Here is a 19,184-nt window from a genome sequence, read left to right as displayed (position 1 = left end):
TCCGTATTACATAATTACAGTACAATATCAAAGCCAGGAAACTGACACTGGCACAGTATGTGTGTCTAGTTCTATGCCATTTTGGTCACACACATACGTTCATGTAACTGCCACGACAATCTACATAAAGACTGTTCCCTCCCTACATAGGTCTCCCTTGGGCCACCCTCCTCTCCCCACCATCCCTAACTCCTGGCAACTACCCACCTGTTCTCCTCTATAAATTTGTCATTTGGAGAATGTTATCTAAATGGAATCACACAATATTTTAAATAGCTCTTCAAATCATTCTGAGATCAGAATTTGATCTATTTTTTAGATTTTTAGAAGAATCTAAAACAACAACATCAATATCCACCAAAAGAAATGAAAAATTAAGCAAGATAGGAAATGTTTCCACCTAGTCCAGGCCCAGTCACTCACAACACCTGTAATTCCAACACTTTGGGAGGCAGAGGCAGAAGAACCGTCTGAGCCCAGGAGTTAAGAGACCAGCCTGGGTAACATGGTAAGACTTCATCTCTACTAAACTTAAAAAATTAGCTGAGCACAGTGACACATGCCTATAATCCCAGCTATTCAGGAGGCTGAGGTGGGAGGATCACTTGAGCCTATGAGGACTGCAGTGAGCCATGTTCACACCACTGCACTCCAGTGTGGGCGACAGAGTGAGACCCTGTCTCAAATAAAGAGAACTGTTTATTTCCTAGTTCTGCCATCTTTAGCTATATGAGTTTTGACAAGTGTTTAAGCTCAAGTCTCAGTTTCCTCATCTCTAAAAAAGGGAATAAGGCTTGAGGATTAAATGAGCAAATGTATGAAAGCACTTGGCAAACTGCAGGCTCTCAATAAATTCTAGCTGTTTGTTACTACTAAAGAAAAGCCAAAGAAGCCTCTGTGCTGCTTCACAGAAAATAAGGCTCTTAATGGTCACAGATGATTAAGGCAATGACCATGCCAGCCCTTAAACAACCTAGGTTACTCTTCCCCTTTCTTTGCAAGACTCCAGGATGGAAACAACCTGGGGATTCTTAAAAGGCGCTTCCAACAGGCGTTTTCATGTGCACAGCCTCATGAGAACAGGCTGCCATCCCCATGCCAGATTCACCAGGGGGCCTTGAATTCAGAAAGTGGTGAAAATGGCCAAGTGCTCTCTGCTTAGCACAGGATACCTCCAGAACAGTAGGGTTTGTGTGGAGGCCCCCAGCAGCACACTGAGCACAGAGAAGAGGCCAGTGCCAAAGAGAGGCAGGGGTCAGATGTGTGATTGAATTAGGTGCTGCATGGATACTCCTGAAAGCGCAGCCTTGCTCAAAGGCTGGATGCCAGAAGGGGACAATGGCCTGTACTGCCCACGAGGTCATCTTTACTGTGACTAGCTATGGAAATCTGAAAACGTCTCCCCCAAAATCACATATGCGAAGACTCCATTATATAGTGGAAAGAGCACTTGACTTTGAGCCTTTGAGTAGCTGGGAACCTTGCACAAATGGCTGGCTATATCTAAGCAATATGCCCAAGGCCCATTGAAAATGGGACAAAACGAGGCATTCAGAATCCTTCATGATTTATTGAAAGTGGCATTGTCTGTGCCTCTGCATGGCACCAGCAGGGGTGGGATGGAGGGCACTCCTCCTGATGGTGGGGTCACCCCATGGGTCTCCTGTTCCCTTGGACTTTTCAACTCCTCTGGCCCACATTCACTCACTCAACTTTTCTCCTTTGAAGTTATAGAATACACTCTCATCTATCACTGACATGTTGGGTTTCAAAAGGACTGGGAGTGAATTCACTTTTTTTTTTTTTTTAAATAAATGAGAAGGGCTCAGCTGGAAAGACAGAGAGTAGGAGGTGAGGAGGGAGGGTGCAAGTAAGGAGGAAGGATGGCTGGTTTCCTTCTGCTCCACAGTAGCCTCTGGGCTCACCGTCGGGGGATGGAGGCTTTCATGGGTGCCATGCGCTGCTCCTAAGTGCCTGTGTGGCTCACTGTGGCCTGGCCAACTAGACTTCATATTGCTTCTAGTTCTTCCTGCTGTACTTTGGGAGGTGTGAGCAATCCTGATGTTTCCCATGTCTCTCTAACTCAGAGGCAGCAGCCTATGGCAAGGTAGGAGAGGAGCAGCAGAATTCTGGTCCAGCCATCACACAAGTGTCTTTAACTGGGCAGCTCATGCACCTCAGGCTTGGAGGGTTTCCACTGGATGCCTGCTCCTCCTCCCCGGGTGGTGCCAATGATGCTCCTGTGTGGCACATTTTCCTGCCTGTCAGAAACCTGGGTGTATCCAGGTGTACTCCCTCCCTTTTGTGGTTCTGATTCCACCTCTCTCATCTGTTCCTTCCTGTCAGCTGTGTGGCCTCACCTGCATACAGCCACGGCCATCGAACTGGCCTCCTTGATGTCTATACCTTGACCACTTCCAACTCATTCTCTACAGAGCTGCCAAAGAGATCTTTCTAAAAAAGAGGTCCCATCCCATGAATCCTGTATGTAAAATGCTTCAATGGCACCAAGGTGAATTCAAGAACATACTCATATTTCAAAGCAGAGCAAACAAGCTCCTTCAGATCAGCCCTGGTTACATCCCCAACAACATTTTTACTACCACTGGGAAACTTCCTCTCACACAGCCACACCAATGGCCTGTATATCCCAGAACAAACCAACCCACAGCAATGCTCTGCCTAAGACATTCTTGGAGAAGCCATCTCTAGGCTGCTCTCAACTGCCTTGCCTTACTGGAACAAGAATCTCCTGCCAGCTTCTACAGCCTAGCGTGGATCACACAGTGGACCATGCATTTCTTGAAGACAGAGCTGTGTTTTATCTGTCCTGCTGTAACTGACACAGTGCCGATTATCAATGTTGTTTCCTGAGCACTCTGGCTGCAGTGTATTTTCCCATGGATGAAAGATGGAGGGCCTCTACTTAGCTTGGCTGAGGTTGGTCATTTCACAGATTTCTATCAAACATCAGCTGCACATCCTTCCCAGGCAAGTGATCCTTGGCCTCTCACCCACACCAGGCTTTGTTCCCACCATGTTACACTCCAGCTGTTCTGAGGAAAACTCCATTCCAATGACAGTCATAACTAGTAAGCTGCCTTGTTGACTGTAATTTTTTAAAAGGCTTTCAGTTATGAGATTAAAGCATAATTGGGTAAGTCACTGACATGGGTGTTTGCATGTAATCGGTAAAGTCTTGGGTTTGGCACCATCCATCATTTCAACTTTGTACAACAGTTAGAAGGATTTATCTAGAAAGTTTGGAGGTTGTTCTCTAATCATCCCATATGCTCTTTTAAAATGATACAATCTTCAGTTTGATGTCAAATCTCAAGCCAGAGAAGCCTGGTATTTGTTTAAAGGCCACCCCTGGGGCAACTTCCTCCTTTTCAGATAGCTCATGGAGAGCAGGATGCCTGGCAAGGCTCCTAGGAACACCTCCATCCCAAATCTTCTCAGGTGCGTCTGACTCTGCTCCTGCAACTGTTTTCCAAAAGAAACTTCTAGGCCTGGGAAATATGTTTTTAAAAAGGGAGAAACTAAAATGTAAACCCTAAAATCATAAAACCTTCAGAAGAAAACAGATGAAACTCTTTGTGACCTTGGGTTAGTCAAAGATTTCTTAGATATGACACCAAAAGCCCAACCTATAAAAGAAAACTTTAATAACTTGGGACTTTATGACAATGAAAACCTTCTGCTTTTCAAAAGAGGGGAAAAGAGAAGCCAGAGAGAATGGAGAGAAAAGAAATGAAAAGACAAGCCAAAGAACAGGAGAAAGTATTTACAAATCACAAACCTGGTAAAGGATTTGTATCAAAAAAAAAAAAAAAACACCTCTCAAAACTCAGTAATAAGAAACCAAACAACCCAATTAAAAATGGGCAAAAGATATGAACAGACACTTCACCAAAGAAGTTATGCAGACAGCAAGCATGCACATGAAAAGATGCTCAACAGCATTTGTCATTAGGGAAATTCATATTAAAACCACAATGAAATACCACTACACACCTATTAGCATACCTAAAAAACAAAACAAAAAAACTAACAATATCAAGTGCTGGCAAGCACATAAGAAACAGAATTGCCAGGCACAGTGGCTCACACCTGATATCCCAGCAATTTGGGAGGCCAAGGCGGGTAGATTATCTGAGGTCAGGAGTTAGAGATCAGCCTGACCAACATGGCAAAACCCCATTTTTATTAAATATTAAAAATTAGCTGGGCGTGGTGGCGCATGCCTGTGATCCCAGCTACTTGGGAGACTGAGGCAGGAGAATCGCTTGAACCCGGGAGGCAAAGGTTGCATAGAGCCGAGACTGCACATTGCACTCCAGCCTGGGCAACAAGAGCAAAATTCCGTCTTTAAAAAAAAAAGAAAGAAAAGAAAAAATGAAAAAGAATTCTCATATATTGCTGGTAAGAATGCAAAGTGGTATAACCACTTTGGAAAACTGGCAGTTCTTTATAAAGTTAAATATACATTTACCATATGATCCAGCAACCCTATTCCTAGAAATCTACGCAAGTGAAATGGAAACAATGGCCATACAAAAGCCTGTAGGCAAATAGAGCATTATTCATATTGCCAAAAGCAGGAAACAACCCAAATATTCTTCAACTGGTTAGTGGATAAACAAACTGTGGTACATCTATACAACAGAATACTACTCTGCAACAAAAGGGAATGACCACTGACACACATAACAATATGGACGACCCTCAAATGCATTTTCATGCTAAGTGAAAGATGCTAGACTTAAAATGATTCCATTTGTATGACATTCTGGAAAACCAAAAACTATAAAGAGACAATACAGGTTAATGGTTGCCAGGGTCTGAGGATAGGGAAGAGGAAGTGACTACAGGGGACACACGGGAGTTTTCTGGGGTGATGGAACTGTTCTATATGTCTTGACTGTGGTGGTGGTGGTTACATGACTATATGTGTAGCGTGCAGAACTGTACACTAAAAAGGGCAGATTTTACTGTATGTAAGTATATGTCAGTAGGGAAAAAAGTGATTTTAGCTATTGTAAGATTCTAGTGATAGCATATAAAATGGTAAAATGTGCCCTTTCACAGAAATGGTGAAAAGAGGACTGAAGAGTTGATTGAGCCCACAAGCAGGAAAACAAATGCAAGTCAAAGCAATAATAAAACACAATTTCCAATCTATCATATCAACAAAGATTAAAGAAAACCCACTAAGTCTCAATGTGGTGAGAAGCAGTAAAAATGCACTATTGTTCCCTGCTTAGGCTAACCTTTCTGGAAAATTCAGTCATGTGCTGCACTAACGAAGTTTTGGCCAATGATGGGCCCCATATCTGACAGTAGTCCCATAAGATTCCAATACCGTATTTTTATTTTACTTTTCTATGTTTAGGTATACAAATATGCAACACTGTATTCCAACTGCCTATAGTACTCGGCACAGTCACATGCTGTACAGGTCTGTGGACTAGGAGCAACTGTCTAAACCACAAAGCCTGGGGGGGTAGTAGGCTCTCCCATCTAGGTTAGTCTAAGTACACTCTATGATGTTTTCACAATGATGAAATCACTTAACAACATATTTCTCAGAACATGTCCCTGTCATTAAGTGATGTGTCACTGTAATCTCAAAGTCAAAAGCTCTAAAAATGTACATGCCTTAAGATATACAGAAAAATGTTATTACTTAGTGATAGGTGACCAATGGCTGCTTTTGGTTTACTTGTCAATTTCTAAATTTTTATAAAATAAATATGTATTACTTTTATAATAAAATAACAAAAGGTAGTAAAAAAAAAAGTAGCACAGAGGCTGGGCACGGTGACTCAAGCCTGTAGTCCCAGCACTTTGGGAGGCTGAGGCGGGTGGATCACGAGGTCAAGAGATCGAGACCATCCTGGTCAACATGGTGAAACCCCAACTCTACTAAAAATACAAAAAATTAGCTGGGCATGGTGGTGTGTGCCTGTAATCCCAGCTACTCAGGAGGCTGAGGCAGAAGAATTGCCTGAACCCGGGAGGCGGAGGTTGCGGTGAGCAGAGATCGCACCATTGCACTCCAGCCTGGGTAACAAGAGCAAAACTCCGTCTCAAAAAAAGAAAAAGTAGCACAGAAAAAAAAGTTACTTTTCTTCAATCTAGTAATTTTAAGAATGTACTCCTAAGGAAATAATCCAAAAGAATATTAATCACAGTGTTATTTATAACAGCAAAAACTAGAAACATTCAGGCCGGGCACAGTGGCTCACACCTGTAATCCCAGCACTTTGGGAGGCTGAGGCGGGCAGATCACCAGGTTAAGAGATCCAGACCATCCTGGCCAACATGGTGAAACCCTGTCTCTATTAAAAAAAAAAACAACTGGAAACATTCTAGCTGCAACAATGTTAGCAGGTGTGATGTACACTGTGGTCTAGTGATTAACACAGGATGAAAGATTTTGCAGCTCGCATTTGTGTGACTTGGGTGTGACGTTCAAAACTGCATCCCTTTGCCTTCCCTGCTCACAAATCTTACTCCCCAGTAAGGAACTCAGCACCACCATGTCTAGGCTAATGCCTCACCATGGAGCTCCCTTTAGGGACCTAGCCAAACCAGAGTGTTCTGCTTCCCTGCAGGGGGCAATGAGGCTTACTCTGCCTTGTACTTTCATTTTACATCCTCCCCCGCCCCCCAGATCGATCAGAAGTATCATAAAGGAGGCGATGTCTCCATGCCATGGCTGCTGGAAGCCACCGTCCTTTACTGTAGTCCTTCCATGTTCACCTCTGTGTTAAAGTAGCTCTTCTGTGAAGACAGAAATGGGCCCCTTCTCAGCATCTGGCCACACAGCTAATCCCTGTTGGATGCTTGCTATGTGTCAGGCACTGTTCAAGTGTTTTATGGGTACAACTCATCTAACCTAATATCCCCATAATGTAGGTACTGTTATACCCTCTATTTCACTGACAAGGAAACTAAGGCACAGAAGAGTTAAACCGACACAACTAAGTGATAGACTCAGGATCAGAACCCAGGTAGTCTGATCCAGGGTCCATGCTCTTGATCACTAGATTCTCCTGTTGCACAGAAGATACTCAAATAAACAATCATTGATTGGAAGCTGGTAGCAACAGCAGAGTTGAAAGCTGGGGCCTGGGGCAGTCTGAAGTGGAAACATGTACCAAAAAGGAACAAGTCTGAGCGAGGCCTGTGGGCAACAGGACAGATCTCCACAGGGACCAACAAGGTAGTCTTGGCAACTAGGAGTCGGAAATCCCAGTCAGAAAACTAGGCAGCCAAGGAGGGTCCAGAAAAGGCAGGAGCTTTGCTTCCCTCGAGGTGAGCTCAGCTGTGCTCTGGCACGCCCACCAAGGAGGTGGGTAAGACTGAGAGCTTGGCTGGTGGGTGGTGGGCAGGAGAAGAGAAGGGGAGAGCTCCCTGTTATTGATAGGTCGAAACCTTCAAACTGCCTAATGGCCAAGCCAGCATTCTCAGAGCTCAGTCACAGCTCTGTTCAAATGTGCTTTGAACCCAGTAGACTCTGTTATTCATTAGCATATCTTCTAATTTAGGAGGCTGCCAGTCTCATGATGACAAGCAGATAAAAAACCTGTTGGGATTCCTTCCCCAGGTATTTGCCCTTATCTCCTCCCACTGTGGCAGATTTCTTTTACCCCAGGAGGTCACAATTCAAGGGGCAATTAAATAATTTCTAATTTATTTTCAGCATTTCTAGTATAATAGCAAGTTGCCAATATCCATTTTGTACAGGAGAAAACTTTTTTTTTTTTGAGACATTGTTTTGCTCTCGTTACCCAGGCTGGAGTGTAACGGCGCGATCTCGGTTCACTGCAACCTCCGCCTCCTGGGTTCAGGCAGTTCTCCTGCCTCAGCCTCCCAAGTAGCTGGGATTACAGGCACGCGCCACCATGCCCAGCTAATTTTTTTGTATTTTTAGTAGAGACGGGGTTTCACCATGTTGACCAGGATGGTCTCGATCTCTTGACCTCGTGATCCACCCACCTCGGCCTCCCAAAGTGCTGGGATTACAGGCGTGAGCCACCGCGCCCTGCCCAAGAAAACTTTTAAACAGAGTTCCCACATTTCTAACCAACTTTGGAAAGTGGCCCGTTCAAAGCACAGCTGGTTACTATAGAACATGAAAGCAGCCATGTCCACGCCTGGCACAGGTGCAGCTTGCTGTCCAGGCTCTTCTTCTGCACCCCGTCCCATCTGCCTCCACATCCTCCAGGAGACAGTAAGCTACTCCGAGGGCTGCGACCATGTTCTAACCTTGTCTTTGTTCCCCAGTACCTAACAGAGTACTTTGTACCTGGTAGATACTAAAAAACTATGTGGGCAATTAAAAAGATAAATCAAAAGGAATATTTTAAAGTTATAAAAGAATTTTAAAGCTCTTAAATTGTCTTTAGCTTAAAAATGTCTGCCATGTCACTTAAAAAGGGAGTCAAGAGGCTGGGTGTGGTGGCTCACGCCTGTAATCCCAGAACTTTGGGAGGCTGAGGTGGGCAGATCACGAGGTCAAGAGATTGAGACCATCCTGGTCAACATGGTGAGACCCTGTCTCTTAAAATATATATATATGAATCAAGAAGTATTATAAAGCAAAACAAACCATGCTACAATATTATTACTCTTTAATAAATGCGGGCGTTTCTTGAGGAACAGCAGTACTACATTTTCACATTGTAGATAATATAATGGGAACAGTGTCCTGGGCACCCATGGACCTCAGAGGTGACATCTGGATCACTGTGAACAGCTCTGAACTAGCCTAGTGATGCCACACTAAAGGACTGCATATCTCTTCTGTCCCTAGCACTATGCTAGATTTACAAATATGAAAGAAGCAACAGTAAGACATCTGCCTTCTCAACAGTTATAGTCAAGAACACAGGCAGGGAGGAAGAGAAAAAGGAATAAAGAAAGAAAACTGCAAAACAAAATGAATGAAAGCCAGTGGTATTCTGCACCAGGCACCTAGGGAAGAGATAGCTGGAGGAAGAGGAAGGCTATTTGGAGCAAGCTTCTGGAGGGAGTGAGGTGTGTAGGGTTGTGGGGAGCAAATGGAGGCCCAGACTCTAAAGAGGCAAGGCAAGAGGGAAGAGGAAGGATAGGGGTTAGTTGGAAGTGGGGTACACCCACACCAGGCTACCTGACAGAGAACCCAAAGGCAGGGGCACTAAGATCTGATGTAGGAAGCCAGTCGTTCTCACCGGCTGGTCTGAGATCAAACAAAATGAGAAAAAGATGAGATGATTAAATAGGTTTCCACCAAGCTCAACCAAGTCAATGTCAAAGACTGCCCTGTATTGTGAAACTATGTCTTGTCTTTGTCTCGGTGCTAAGATGTTTACATTTATAAAATAATGAAGACAGTAGATGAAAACTGGCTTTTTAAAGAAAATGTCCTTGCTTGGTAAAATAAAAAGGCAGCAGTCTTATTATATCTTATCTTCAAAATATTTTTGGAAATCTTATTGGTCCAGTCATATTTGCTTCATAAGACTGCAGGCTCTTGAGTGGCAAGGTGAAAGCAGCATTTGGGGAAACTCAGTCTGGCAGCAGAGTTTAGGACAGACAGCAAATAGAACAGAAGATTCTGGCCTTAGCAGCAGAGCCTCAGCTCACTGAACAATGAAAACTGAAATAAACTGGGCCTGTCCCAAGAAGCAGTCATGGTTGGAATCTAAGGACCAGCTGCAAGGGTTCCCTTTCCCTAATGCAGGTTTTACTAACGTCAAAGGATTCCACGTATCTTATGTAGCTGTTTGGCTCACATTTGAGTGACGTGGAGTGTGACATGAGGGCAAGGCAAGGACGTGCAGTGTGTCCCATGAATAGAAAGAGGAGAATCCAAGTGCTGCCTAATTATGAGAATAATTACCCAAAAGCCAGGGTCCCAGAGGAGCCAAATCCTGTTCCATCTGTCAAGGCCACTAACTTGAAAAGTTCATATCTCTGAGCGGAAGAAGGGGTGCTGGACGGGGCTCTGCTCTGGAAGTTTCTTATCGATCTCCTGGTCAGCACAGGAACCTGTGTCTCACTTCATGTCACCTGGAGATGCCAGGCACTTAGGTTTAAGTCATCTGGGCACACTTTCAACTTCAACTGGGATGTGAGTTATCTTCCTTTCTCAGACAGCCCAGCAGCAGCTAGCACAGAATCTGTCTTACAGAAATGATCTCCATTAAAAGCAAAAATAGGCTCTGATCAGAATGTTACAGAAGGAGCATTAGACTGCAGAGTCATCTTGATACACAAATCACTTTCAGCCCATCATGGGACTGGGGAGTAGCAGCTGATGGTAGCTCACCCTAGAGAACTTTCTGGAAGTTTGGTGTCTCCCTCCTACCTTTCCATGCCAGCAGGCCAGCATCTCCCTTCCCAGAGTGGCACACTAGGACTCTCTTTGCCATCCTCTGGAGTGCCCCTTCCATCTTGCTCCCATGAAGGAGGACACAGTTTGTCTGAGAAGGCAGCACCGAAGTGCTCAGGATGCCTCAGAAGCACTGCCAGGCCCTGAGGGTGCCAAAGCTTCCTGGCTCCTCACACCTGTTAAGGCAACTCCACCTTGAGAAAGTCCTCATTATACCTTATTCTAAACCCTGGATGCCCCAGCAAATAATCAAACACCCAGCCCTTTCATTCACAAGGAAGGAGAACTGCCCTGGCTCATGATATGTATCTAATCCTCTTATATAAACACGCCTGTCTTCTAGCGCTACAATCCACTCTCTTGAACACAGTTCCCATCATCTTTTTAAAAAGATCAATATGTATAGTGATGTTTAAAGATCTTGAAATGCCTGGTTAAAAATGAGCACTGGGCAGGGGCTGGGGATACAAAGCTGGAGAAGATGTTGTCTTTACCCTTAAGGAACTTGGAGACAGGGAAGCAAACAGCAAATGGCAAGACAATGTGACAGGGTGATAAAGACAGGTAACACGTATAAAGAATCAGGGGAACCCTAGGAAGGAGGGGTGGATGGGCTGGCCCTGCCTAGGAAAAACAAATGCAAACTACTCTGCAGCAGGATCTGGAGTTTCAATCTTCAGCTTCAAAAGGTGAACCAAGAAGGTCACAGGATTGAAGGTGGAGGAGTAGGGTAGGGGTAGGACTTTCTTCATCTATAAGAAATGAGCCTGGATATAGGCAAGCAGAAAGAACCAGAAGGCAAGTGAAATGCTTCTAGAAGTGGGGTGGGAGTCAATTTTGCTTTCAGAGTTCTTGTGAGGATCTGCACTGCTGTTCTCAAGAGCCACTGGTCCTTAACAGCAGACCCTGCACTGGAAGGGCATCTTCTAGCGAGGGTCACATCAGGGCTGTCCTCCATCAGAGTGCCCAGTCTGATGGAGGGCATGGTTCTCTCTGCATCTGGCTACTTTCTGCTCCCACAAATCACTCCAATCAGTTTCTTTTTACATTACTTCTGGGCTGTTCTGCTAGATTGCCTTCTAACCCAAACTGTATCAGTAATAGATGAAATATTTCAATCTCAGTCTGATATGTGTGACTATTTCTCAGTGGGTTCAGCACTCAGAGGAGAGAGGAATGAGGGGATACATCTCTTACCTCTCACAGGGTGGGTACTCCATATCTTTCAGCTCCTTTTCCCTTTTCTCACAGTGTGGCTCATGGCTTCACCCCCCAAACTGGCCTTCTTTCTCTAATACCACTGCACTGAATAACCATCGGATTTGCAATTCTGTCAGCCCTGTCTCAAGTGACTGTGCTCTTGCTTTTATCTTATTGGTGTTTTTTAAAGTACATACAGTTCTTCTCAAATTGTTGAAGCAGCTTGAGGGTAGAGAGTTTGTGTTCCGCTGCCTACAGCTCCTTCACAGAACAGCGAGCAGTATTTGTAACAGACAGGAACTCAGGAAGCGTCCTTCTTTGCAGGTCACATATCACCTCTGAGTCTGTATTTTTAATACCTTCCAGAATACTGCAACCTGTATTCCTTGTAATTTTTGAAAATTATGAGGAAATGACTAGGTGATTTGACTTGCCTAGAGGGAGACTGAGCACATGAACAGGACAGGGTTATAATAACGAGCTGCTCAACGGAATTAATCTGACACTTAATGACGCATATTAGTTTTTATGCATTTGTTAACAAACTAGAAATGGTGACCAGCTCACATAAGGGGCTAAAATTAGCGTTGCTTATATTTAACTCGGCCAACTTTTCTCGTGTGTCTCTTCTTCATGCCTTGGGATGCACAAACATGGATTGCCTTCCTCGATTCCATAAAGTATACTAACTCTATCAATCTCTGTCTTTCTTTTTCTCTCTCTAAAGGGAGACTCCAATACCTGCGATGACGGAAATTCATGCTCCCAGGTTCTCCCTGAAGCTCAGGAATGCAGCTTCTTCCATCCCTTGCTGCTTCCTCCACCCACTCTCTTCCACGGAGGCCGTCCTAGATAGCCTGGATGCTGAACAGCTAGGAGAGTACACATTCTTAGCTGTGGATCTACTTTATAAATGAGATGAATAAATTTAAATGACATTTTGCTAATATTATTATTATAAAAGTGGTAACTGGGAAAATGTAGGAGTCTAATATTCTTCAAGCCTTGCTGATTCTAGTTCTCCATGGTTGAAGTAATATGCCGTCGATATTTAAATGGAAGCCTTGAACTTCTAGCAGAAGCCTTCCCACTTCCCATACTGTTTATTACTCTCAAGAGAAGTGTAGCAATTCTTATGGGAGCACAGATTATATAGAGCGATTCTGTTTTCAATTGGATTTCCTTATAATTATTCATGTCAGACCAACCCAAACGATGCCTGAGAGCTAATATACACAGGAGGTAAGAGAAAAAAGAAAGACTAGTGAAGTTACAACCGTTCTCTGAGGATCTGAGAATGCAACTATAGTTCTCAGCACCATTTCAAACACAATGGGATTCTCTTTCTTTCTTTTTATCATTATTATTTTTAATCACAATTGGATTCTTTAAGGATTCTAATGAGAACAAAGTTTGGGGCAGGGATCATTCCCCAGTCTCAACATTAGCAAGAGTTTAGCAAGATACTTTCAACTACCTCTTTCAGTTTTAAATTTTAGGACTCTTGTCAGTCTTTTTTATAATAAATAACACAATGAGAAATGTCTGTGACATACTGAGCTCTTTGTAGAGAAGAGCTCGTGAAAATAAGACAAACAAAATATGAAAGATGAAGGAATAATCTAAGACCACAACCACTGGGATATTTCAGAGACCTGGACGCCTTAGAGAGAAAGAGAGAGAGACAGAGAGACAGACACACACATCCATGTAGGCAGAGAACTCCTGACAGATGTTTCCATCTAAAGTACCCTGATTCCCATGCTACTGAAAGAGCATAAATTGGTACAGCCTCTCTGGAAGGAAAGTGGCAATATGTTTCAGGTTTCTTAAATACATCCATACCCCTGACCCTGTCATCACAGTTCTAAGACTATCGTAAGAAAATAATCAGAGATCAGGTCAACGATTTGTGAACACAGATGGCCATGGTACTATTATCTGTAGTTCCAAAAAACATCAGACTGTAATCTAAATATTCAAAATTGGGGAGTGGCTGAATGTTTTAAGAGTATATTCATATGACAGAATATTATGTAGACATTATAATGTTTTAGAAGATTTTTTAATGACATGGGAAAAATTCATTATGTAATATTAAAGAGCAGAATATAAAAACTATACATATGCTAGCCACCACCCTTCCCTTCTGCTATGAAATGGTAAAATAAACAAAATAATGCACAAGTAATTATACCAAAATATTAACCATGGTTATTTCTGGGTAATGCAACTACAGGTGATTATGATTTCTTTTTTATATTCTTAAATTTTCTAACATGAGAACATATTACTTTTATGATAAAGCTCCCTTTCTAAAGGAAGAAAACGGGATCAGAGGGGCCTACTCATGGAAATCATCATCTCTCTTCTCGACCTCCTCCCCGCTGGTATTCCCTGGTGGTACACAGTACTACCATGTGCCTAAACTGGAAATCTTATTGCCTGATCTCTCACCTCTGATCCTGCCTCTCCCTTCCCCAGCTAATCAAGAGAGTCAATTTGCCACAGGCTTGTCGATTTTCCCTCCTCTCATGGATCTGTAATTTTCTCTCACCCCATGGTCCCTATCTCAGGTCAGGCCCTCATCATTTCTCTCCTGGATCATAAACATCCTTTATTTTGTTCACTTACAGAGGCTCTTTCTAAAACCCAGTTCTGATCATGTCACTTCCATATTTAAAATCATTCCACAGCTGCCCTGGCTCATTCCTACAGACTCCAAGGCCTAGCCTGCTTCTCCTTCTCTAGCTCTTCTCTCTCTCTGCACCCTACACCACACACCCTGGAATAATCTGCTATTTCTCACCCCTCCCATGCCTTCACTAGCCAATTGCTTGCCTTTGCAGCCTGGCTAGACCCTCAAGTCTTTTAGAAGGCCTAGTGCCCCACTACCTCTGCTGGAAAATCTTTCCTGAACCCCTGAGACTGAGCTGGTCCTCTGCAAGACAGCTCACTGCACTCTGGGCAGAGTTCTGTCACATTACTTTACATTTTCTGTGTGGCCTGCTGGCTCTCTCATTATTTTCCTATATTATTTATAGAAAAGCTCTATGACTAAGAAAACAGAATGATTCTACAAACACTCAAGCCCGTGATCAATAGCTTCCTTAAGTGACAACATAAATAATAAGACCAAGGAAGAACCAGACCGGATAAATGTATCCATCCTTCTTACCTTGGATCAAATATATTGTACAGAAATTAAACAGCAGAGCCAGCATGCTAATTTCTTAAAAGCGACTGTACTGGAGAGAAGGAACAGAAACGGATTCAATAAAGCATACTGCTACACTTGGCAGTGGGGACAGTGTCGGGGAGAAGTGCCACAGTTTCCTTAGAGCCACATTTTGCCATGAGCAGTCCCCACCCTCAGCACACCTACAAGTGGTAGAGTCAGCATCTCTGCATGTGGGCTTGGGTGGGCTGGAGACCTGACTGAAGAGCTGCTGAGCTTGTAGAAGTGGGAAATGAGAAGCTCTGCTCCTTTTGCTTCAGACTAATTAAAGCGACTTGACTGTAAATGGAGTAAGGGAACTGATGCTAAACTGATTCATTCCTCTACTCCCTGCCTCCAATTGGACGGGATAAGCATGGTACTAATCAAAGGAATAATTTACCTAATTGCATGAAACCATCCTGAGAGTTCATTTAGCACAACTGTTCTCCATTACCCAGCCTGGCTTCCCTGTGACGTGATGATGGGCTGCTAAAAGCTTGCTGGGGAGCAGGGCGGAAGTGCTTGCTGGCTGGGCGAGCAGGGGTCAGCAAAGTACGGACCACTGGCCAAACCTGATTTTGTATGACCCCAAGCTAAGATTGGTTTATACATTTTTATATGGCTGAAAAAATAATCAAAGAAAGAATAATATTTCGTGATATGTGAAAATTATATAAAACTCAAATCTCGGTGTTCTTAAAGTTCTGTTGGAACATTGCCACACTTCTCTATTTAAAGCAATGCTGGTGCATTCACACTACAACAGCAGAGCTGAGTAGCAGAGACCGAGACTGTATGGCCCACAAAACCTGAACTATTTACTCTCTGGCCTTTTACAGAAAAAATCTGCCAATCCCTGACTTAAAGGCTGGGCCAGGTCAAGGTCATACAGAACATCATTCCAGTGCAGCTTGGGTCCCAGGGTATTTAAAAATAATTTTCATTAACAAGGCTATCTTGACAATCAAGTGCACTCAAAGAAACTGCCTGCAGTTTGGGTTTCAAAACTGTGCCAAGTAGGATTCATATAAGATGCAGTTGTGAATTTAGTCAAGGCTCAAGTTGACAGTAATTTGTCTGAAAGGATGGAAACATCGGGTTTTCCCACCACTATTTCAACTTCTGAATTCCCGAAGTCCACTGACCCAGAAGGAACTGCTCACATCCCCTAACCACCTGTCAGGGAAGAGCTTCCTGCAAGCCTCATGCTTATTTTGAATAGAAGCCCTCAAACAGAGTGGCTTCTATGTACCGCCACCTGACTGAAGAGGAAGAGGCTGGAGGGAGAGCCCCAGCCAGCAGTAGGTGTAGCTTCCTAAAATCAATCAGTATTCCCAAGACACTTTTATATTTGGATTCTTCTGGCACCTGTCACCCTCCTTTGGTATCTTTTCTGAATGCAATGGCTAAGAAGCCTGAGGCCTTGTCTTCACATCATAGTCAGGCAGTCTCTGTAAAGGGCCTAATTGGGAAGGTACCTGAGAACCGGCTTTGTGTCCCAATAAACAGAAGTGCCAGGGGACTCTGTGCCCCCTACCTGCAAAGTCTATTAGTTGGGCCTGAATCACTAAGCAAGAACCAGGCAGAGAGCAAACTTCCCACAATTCCCCTCTCCCAAAGCTCAAGATTCGGATATGATTACAAACCATTATGATTCCTTTTACTACAAACACAAAAAAGTCTGGGCCCCTGTTACTGGAGCTCCCTTTTCAGAAATGAGAGACACATGTTAAATAAGTAAAATAAAACAAACATCTATGTTAAGTCCTAGAATTAGCCGTAGAAAACATGGAGATGGAAGAAGCCACCTGGAAGGGGTATTACTTAACCCATCCAACCAAAAAGCACAAGACTGCATCTGGCATCTGCATTTGCTTTTTAAGCAGTGAAAAAAGGAGTCATTTTATGTAATTGAACCTCTTTAGAACTAGGTTGAACTGTAGGTAAAGGAGACATTTGGAGCAGGTAATCCTACCCAGAAGGCAGTGCTTCCCACCACAGTTCTAGTATATGAAGGCTAGTATAGGACAGCACATACTGCTAGTAGGTGGGCCTCATGGAACTGAGGGCAGACTAGGTGGCCCTGAGGCCTGAGGCTCACTATCTCAGACATGGGCTAGGCAGCTCTGGTCTAAGCTGCCAACTGCAAATACACAGTGGTCAAGTTGCTCTACAGATCTGAGGTTGGGACTTCTGACTAGTAGGCCCCTAACTCAACCAACAGTCACCATACTAATGCCACACACTCAGCCCCCATTCATTCCAAAGGTCACCATAGTAAACTGACTTCTTGGAAAGGTGAAAGTTGTGGTTTACACACTTATTCTGAACCTTAGGGCATGATGCATAAATAAATGATACCCTCTTGCACAGACTCATCTCTAATTGAGGCTAGCCTAAATGGACCTTTTTTTTTTTAAGGACTGCCACCAAAAGCACGGACATAGTGGACCAAGGCAAACAAAGCATCAGAGAACAACTCCAAACAGTAGGCTACTCAAAAAAGCACCAAGGAAAAATGGATTTTTGTGAGGGCAAAGCAAGCAGTAGGGACAGGAGAACAAATGCAGTGACTTCTGAATAGGGCCATTTAGCTGATTTATAAATGACCTCACCAGAGTCCTTTGCTGTGGGAGATTGATGTGCTCCTCCTTCCAAAGCTGGGGTCCATGGACTTGTTTTCGGGGGAACCAGGGAATCGACTTCAAGGGTGCAAAGCCCTTATTTTCAAACCTTAATTAACTGGAACCTAATTAGGACTTTGGAGGGGTTCTTTTTTCCACTTAAAAGGAAAATTTTTTTCTCAAGTCAGCATGGTGTAAATGGATGCAAAGTGAGCACAGGGCAATTTGGATTTCTTGTATATAAGCAACTCTTTTAACCTTTAGCTTTCTAACTGATAAATTGAGAGGGCCAATGAGAGACACATACCCAAAGTCATTTTCAGCAATAAAACTCTGATTCTGAGATATGCCAACAGATCTTTATTTATCAATAATCTGAGATCATTCTTCTATTTTGACAACTATACCCCATCCTCATATGAACTGGGATCACCTGACAGTCTTTTATAGTTTTTAGAGTATTTCATATATTTAATTCAACTGAACGTTGCAACAAACTGGTGGGGCGAGGTCTCTAAAATGTAATGACAGAAACTCTCTCCTGTGATGTGCTTCAGCAGACACTGGTTGGTTACTCTGGAAGTCAGAAAAAGAAGGGAATCACACAGAAGAGATAAACCCATCACTAAATGTTCTAATTTATATAGATGTATATTCATTTGCTAATTTTTTTTTTTAGTGTAAGGTTTTCAAAAAAGGAGAGTGCTTACTGGATTTCTACACAGTCTTTTCTGAATAAACTACACTCGCAATTCACTGTCTATACTTTATCATTTGGTTTCTTCAAAAAAGAATGAGAATTTAGACATTTACGAAGCAATGTGAATACAGAATGCTTACTGGATTCCACAATTACCCCATTTTACAACTGAATTTTTAAAGACTTACCCTTATCCAGGTCTTTCCAAAACATTTAACTTAGTTTTTTATAAAAACAACAGCTTCTTTTTTATGTTCGTATTTGATGGGTTTACCTGATACAGAGTTAAACTGCATAATTACAACACGTACAACTGGCCTCGCCAGGTTTGAGAACCTGGGCGGGGGGCGAGGGAGAAGGCAGTACTAGACAGCCAGTGCCACCTGCTGTGGTCATTGATCACTGAATTTGACAGAGGGAAGGACGGGCATGGCTGAGATGATTGCAGGGCTGGACTAGAGCTGAGGGAGGAAGGTCAGGGACAGAGAGACAGATTTTGGCTCATTAGCACCCAGTTAGTAGTTAGAATCACAAGAGTAGAGGAGGTCATTCAGGGTAGGAGTATGGATAGAGAAAGGACAAAGGTGAGATAGATCCAGGGAATGCCTACCCTAAAGTGGTGGGCAAAAGAGGCTTCTGCAAAGGGGGCCAGCATGACATTGCTGGAGATGTACAAAGAGAAACAGAACCAGGGGGTGGGTTTCAAAGGGCCTGGTGCAGGTCAGAAGTCTAAGAAGCAAGAACTATAAGGTGTCCTTGGCCTTGACAATCAGGCAGCCACCAGTAAGTGAGAATCCGAGTATGTTCACACTCCCATGAACGATTTCTTGAAGTAGGTATTCTGTAATCCCCTATGCCTTTAGTTTCTCTTCCACCATGTCTGCTGTCTTCTTCAGTGTCCGCTCTGCCTCCTATCTATCTCCCTGCCAGCATTCTCATGCAGATAGGCCTGCTCAGGCTGCCTAAGCCCAGGCCAGGGAAGGAGGAGCAGGAGAACTCCAGAGGCTACCCTGACTCTGACACACAGAGACAGGACAGGTCATCCACTGGTTCCAA

At 43.5% G+C, this 19,184-nt stretch overlaps 1 protein-coding gene across 17 annotated transcripts in view; it reads right to left on the bottom strand.

Moving 5' to 3' along the window:
- The window catches only part of DIS3L2 (DIS3 like 3'-5' exoribonuclease 2), a 385,922-nt gene that overhangs the window by 53,585 nt on the left and 313,153 nt on the right, over positions 1-19,184 (bottom strand). The window contains exon 14 of one of the 17 annotated variants that reach the window (XM_035306058.3): positions 12,928-18,004. The exons of the other annotated variants lie outside the window; for them this stretch is intronic. Within the exon in view, the coding sequence (XP_035161949.1) occupies positions 17,900-18,004 (105 nt within the window). The 3' untranslated portion in view covers positions 12,928-17,899. Of the gene's footprint in view, positions 1-12,927; positions 18,005-19,184 lie in introns of those variants that run through there. 17 annotated transcript variants of the gene reach the window in all.

Source organism: Callithrix jacchus, chromosome 6 (assembly GCF_049354715.1).
Source record: "Callithrix jacchus isolate 240 chromosome 6, calJac240_pri, whole genome shotgun sequence".
NCBI lineage: Eukaryota > Metazoa > Chordata > Mammalia > Primates > Cebidae > Callithrix > Callithrix jacchus.
Note: the sequence above shows the minus strand (reverse complement) of the source record. Positions and strands in the feature narration are given on the sequence as shown.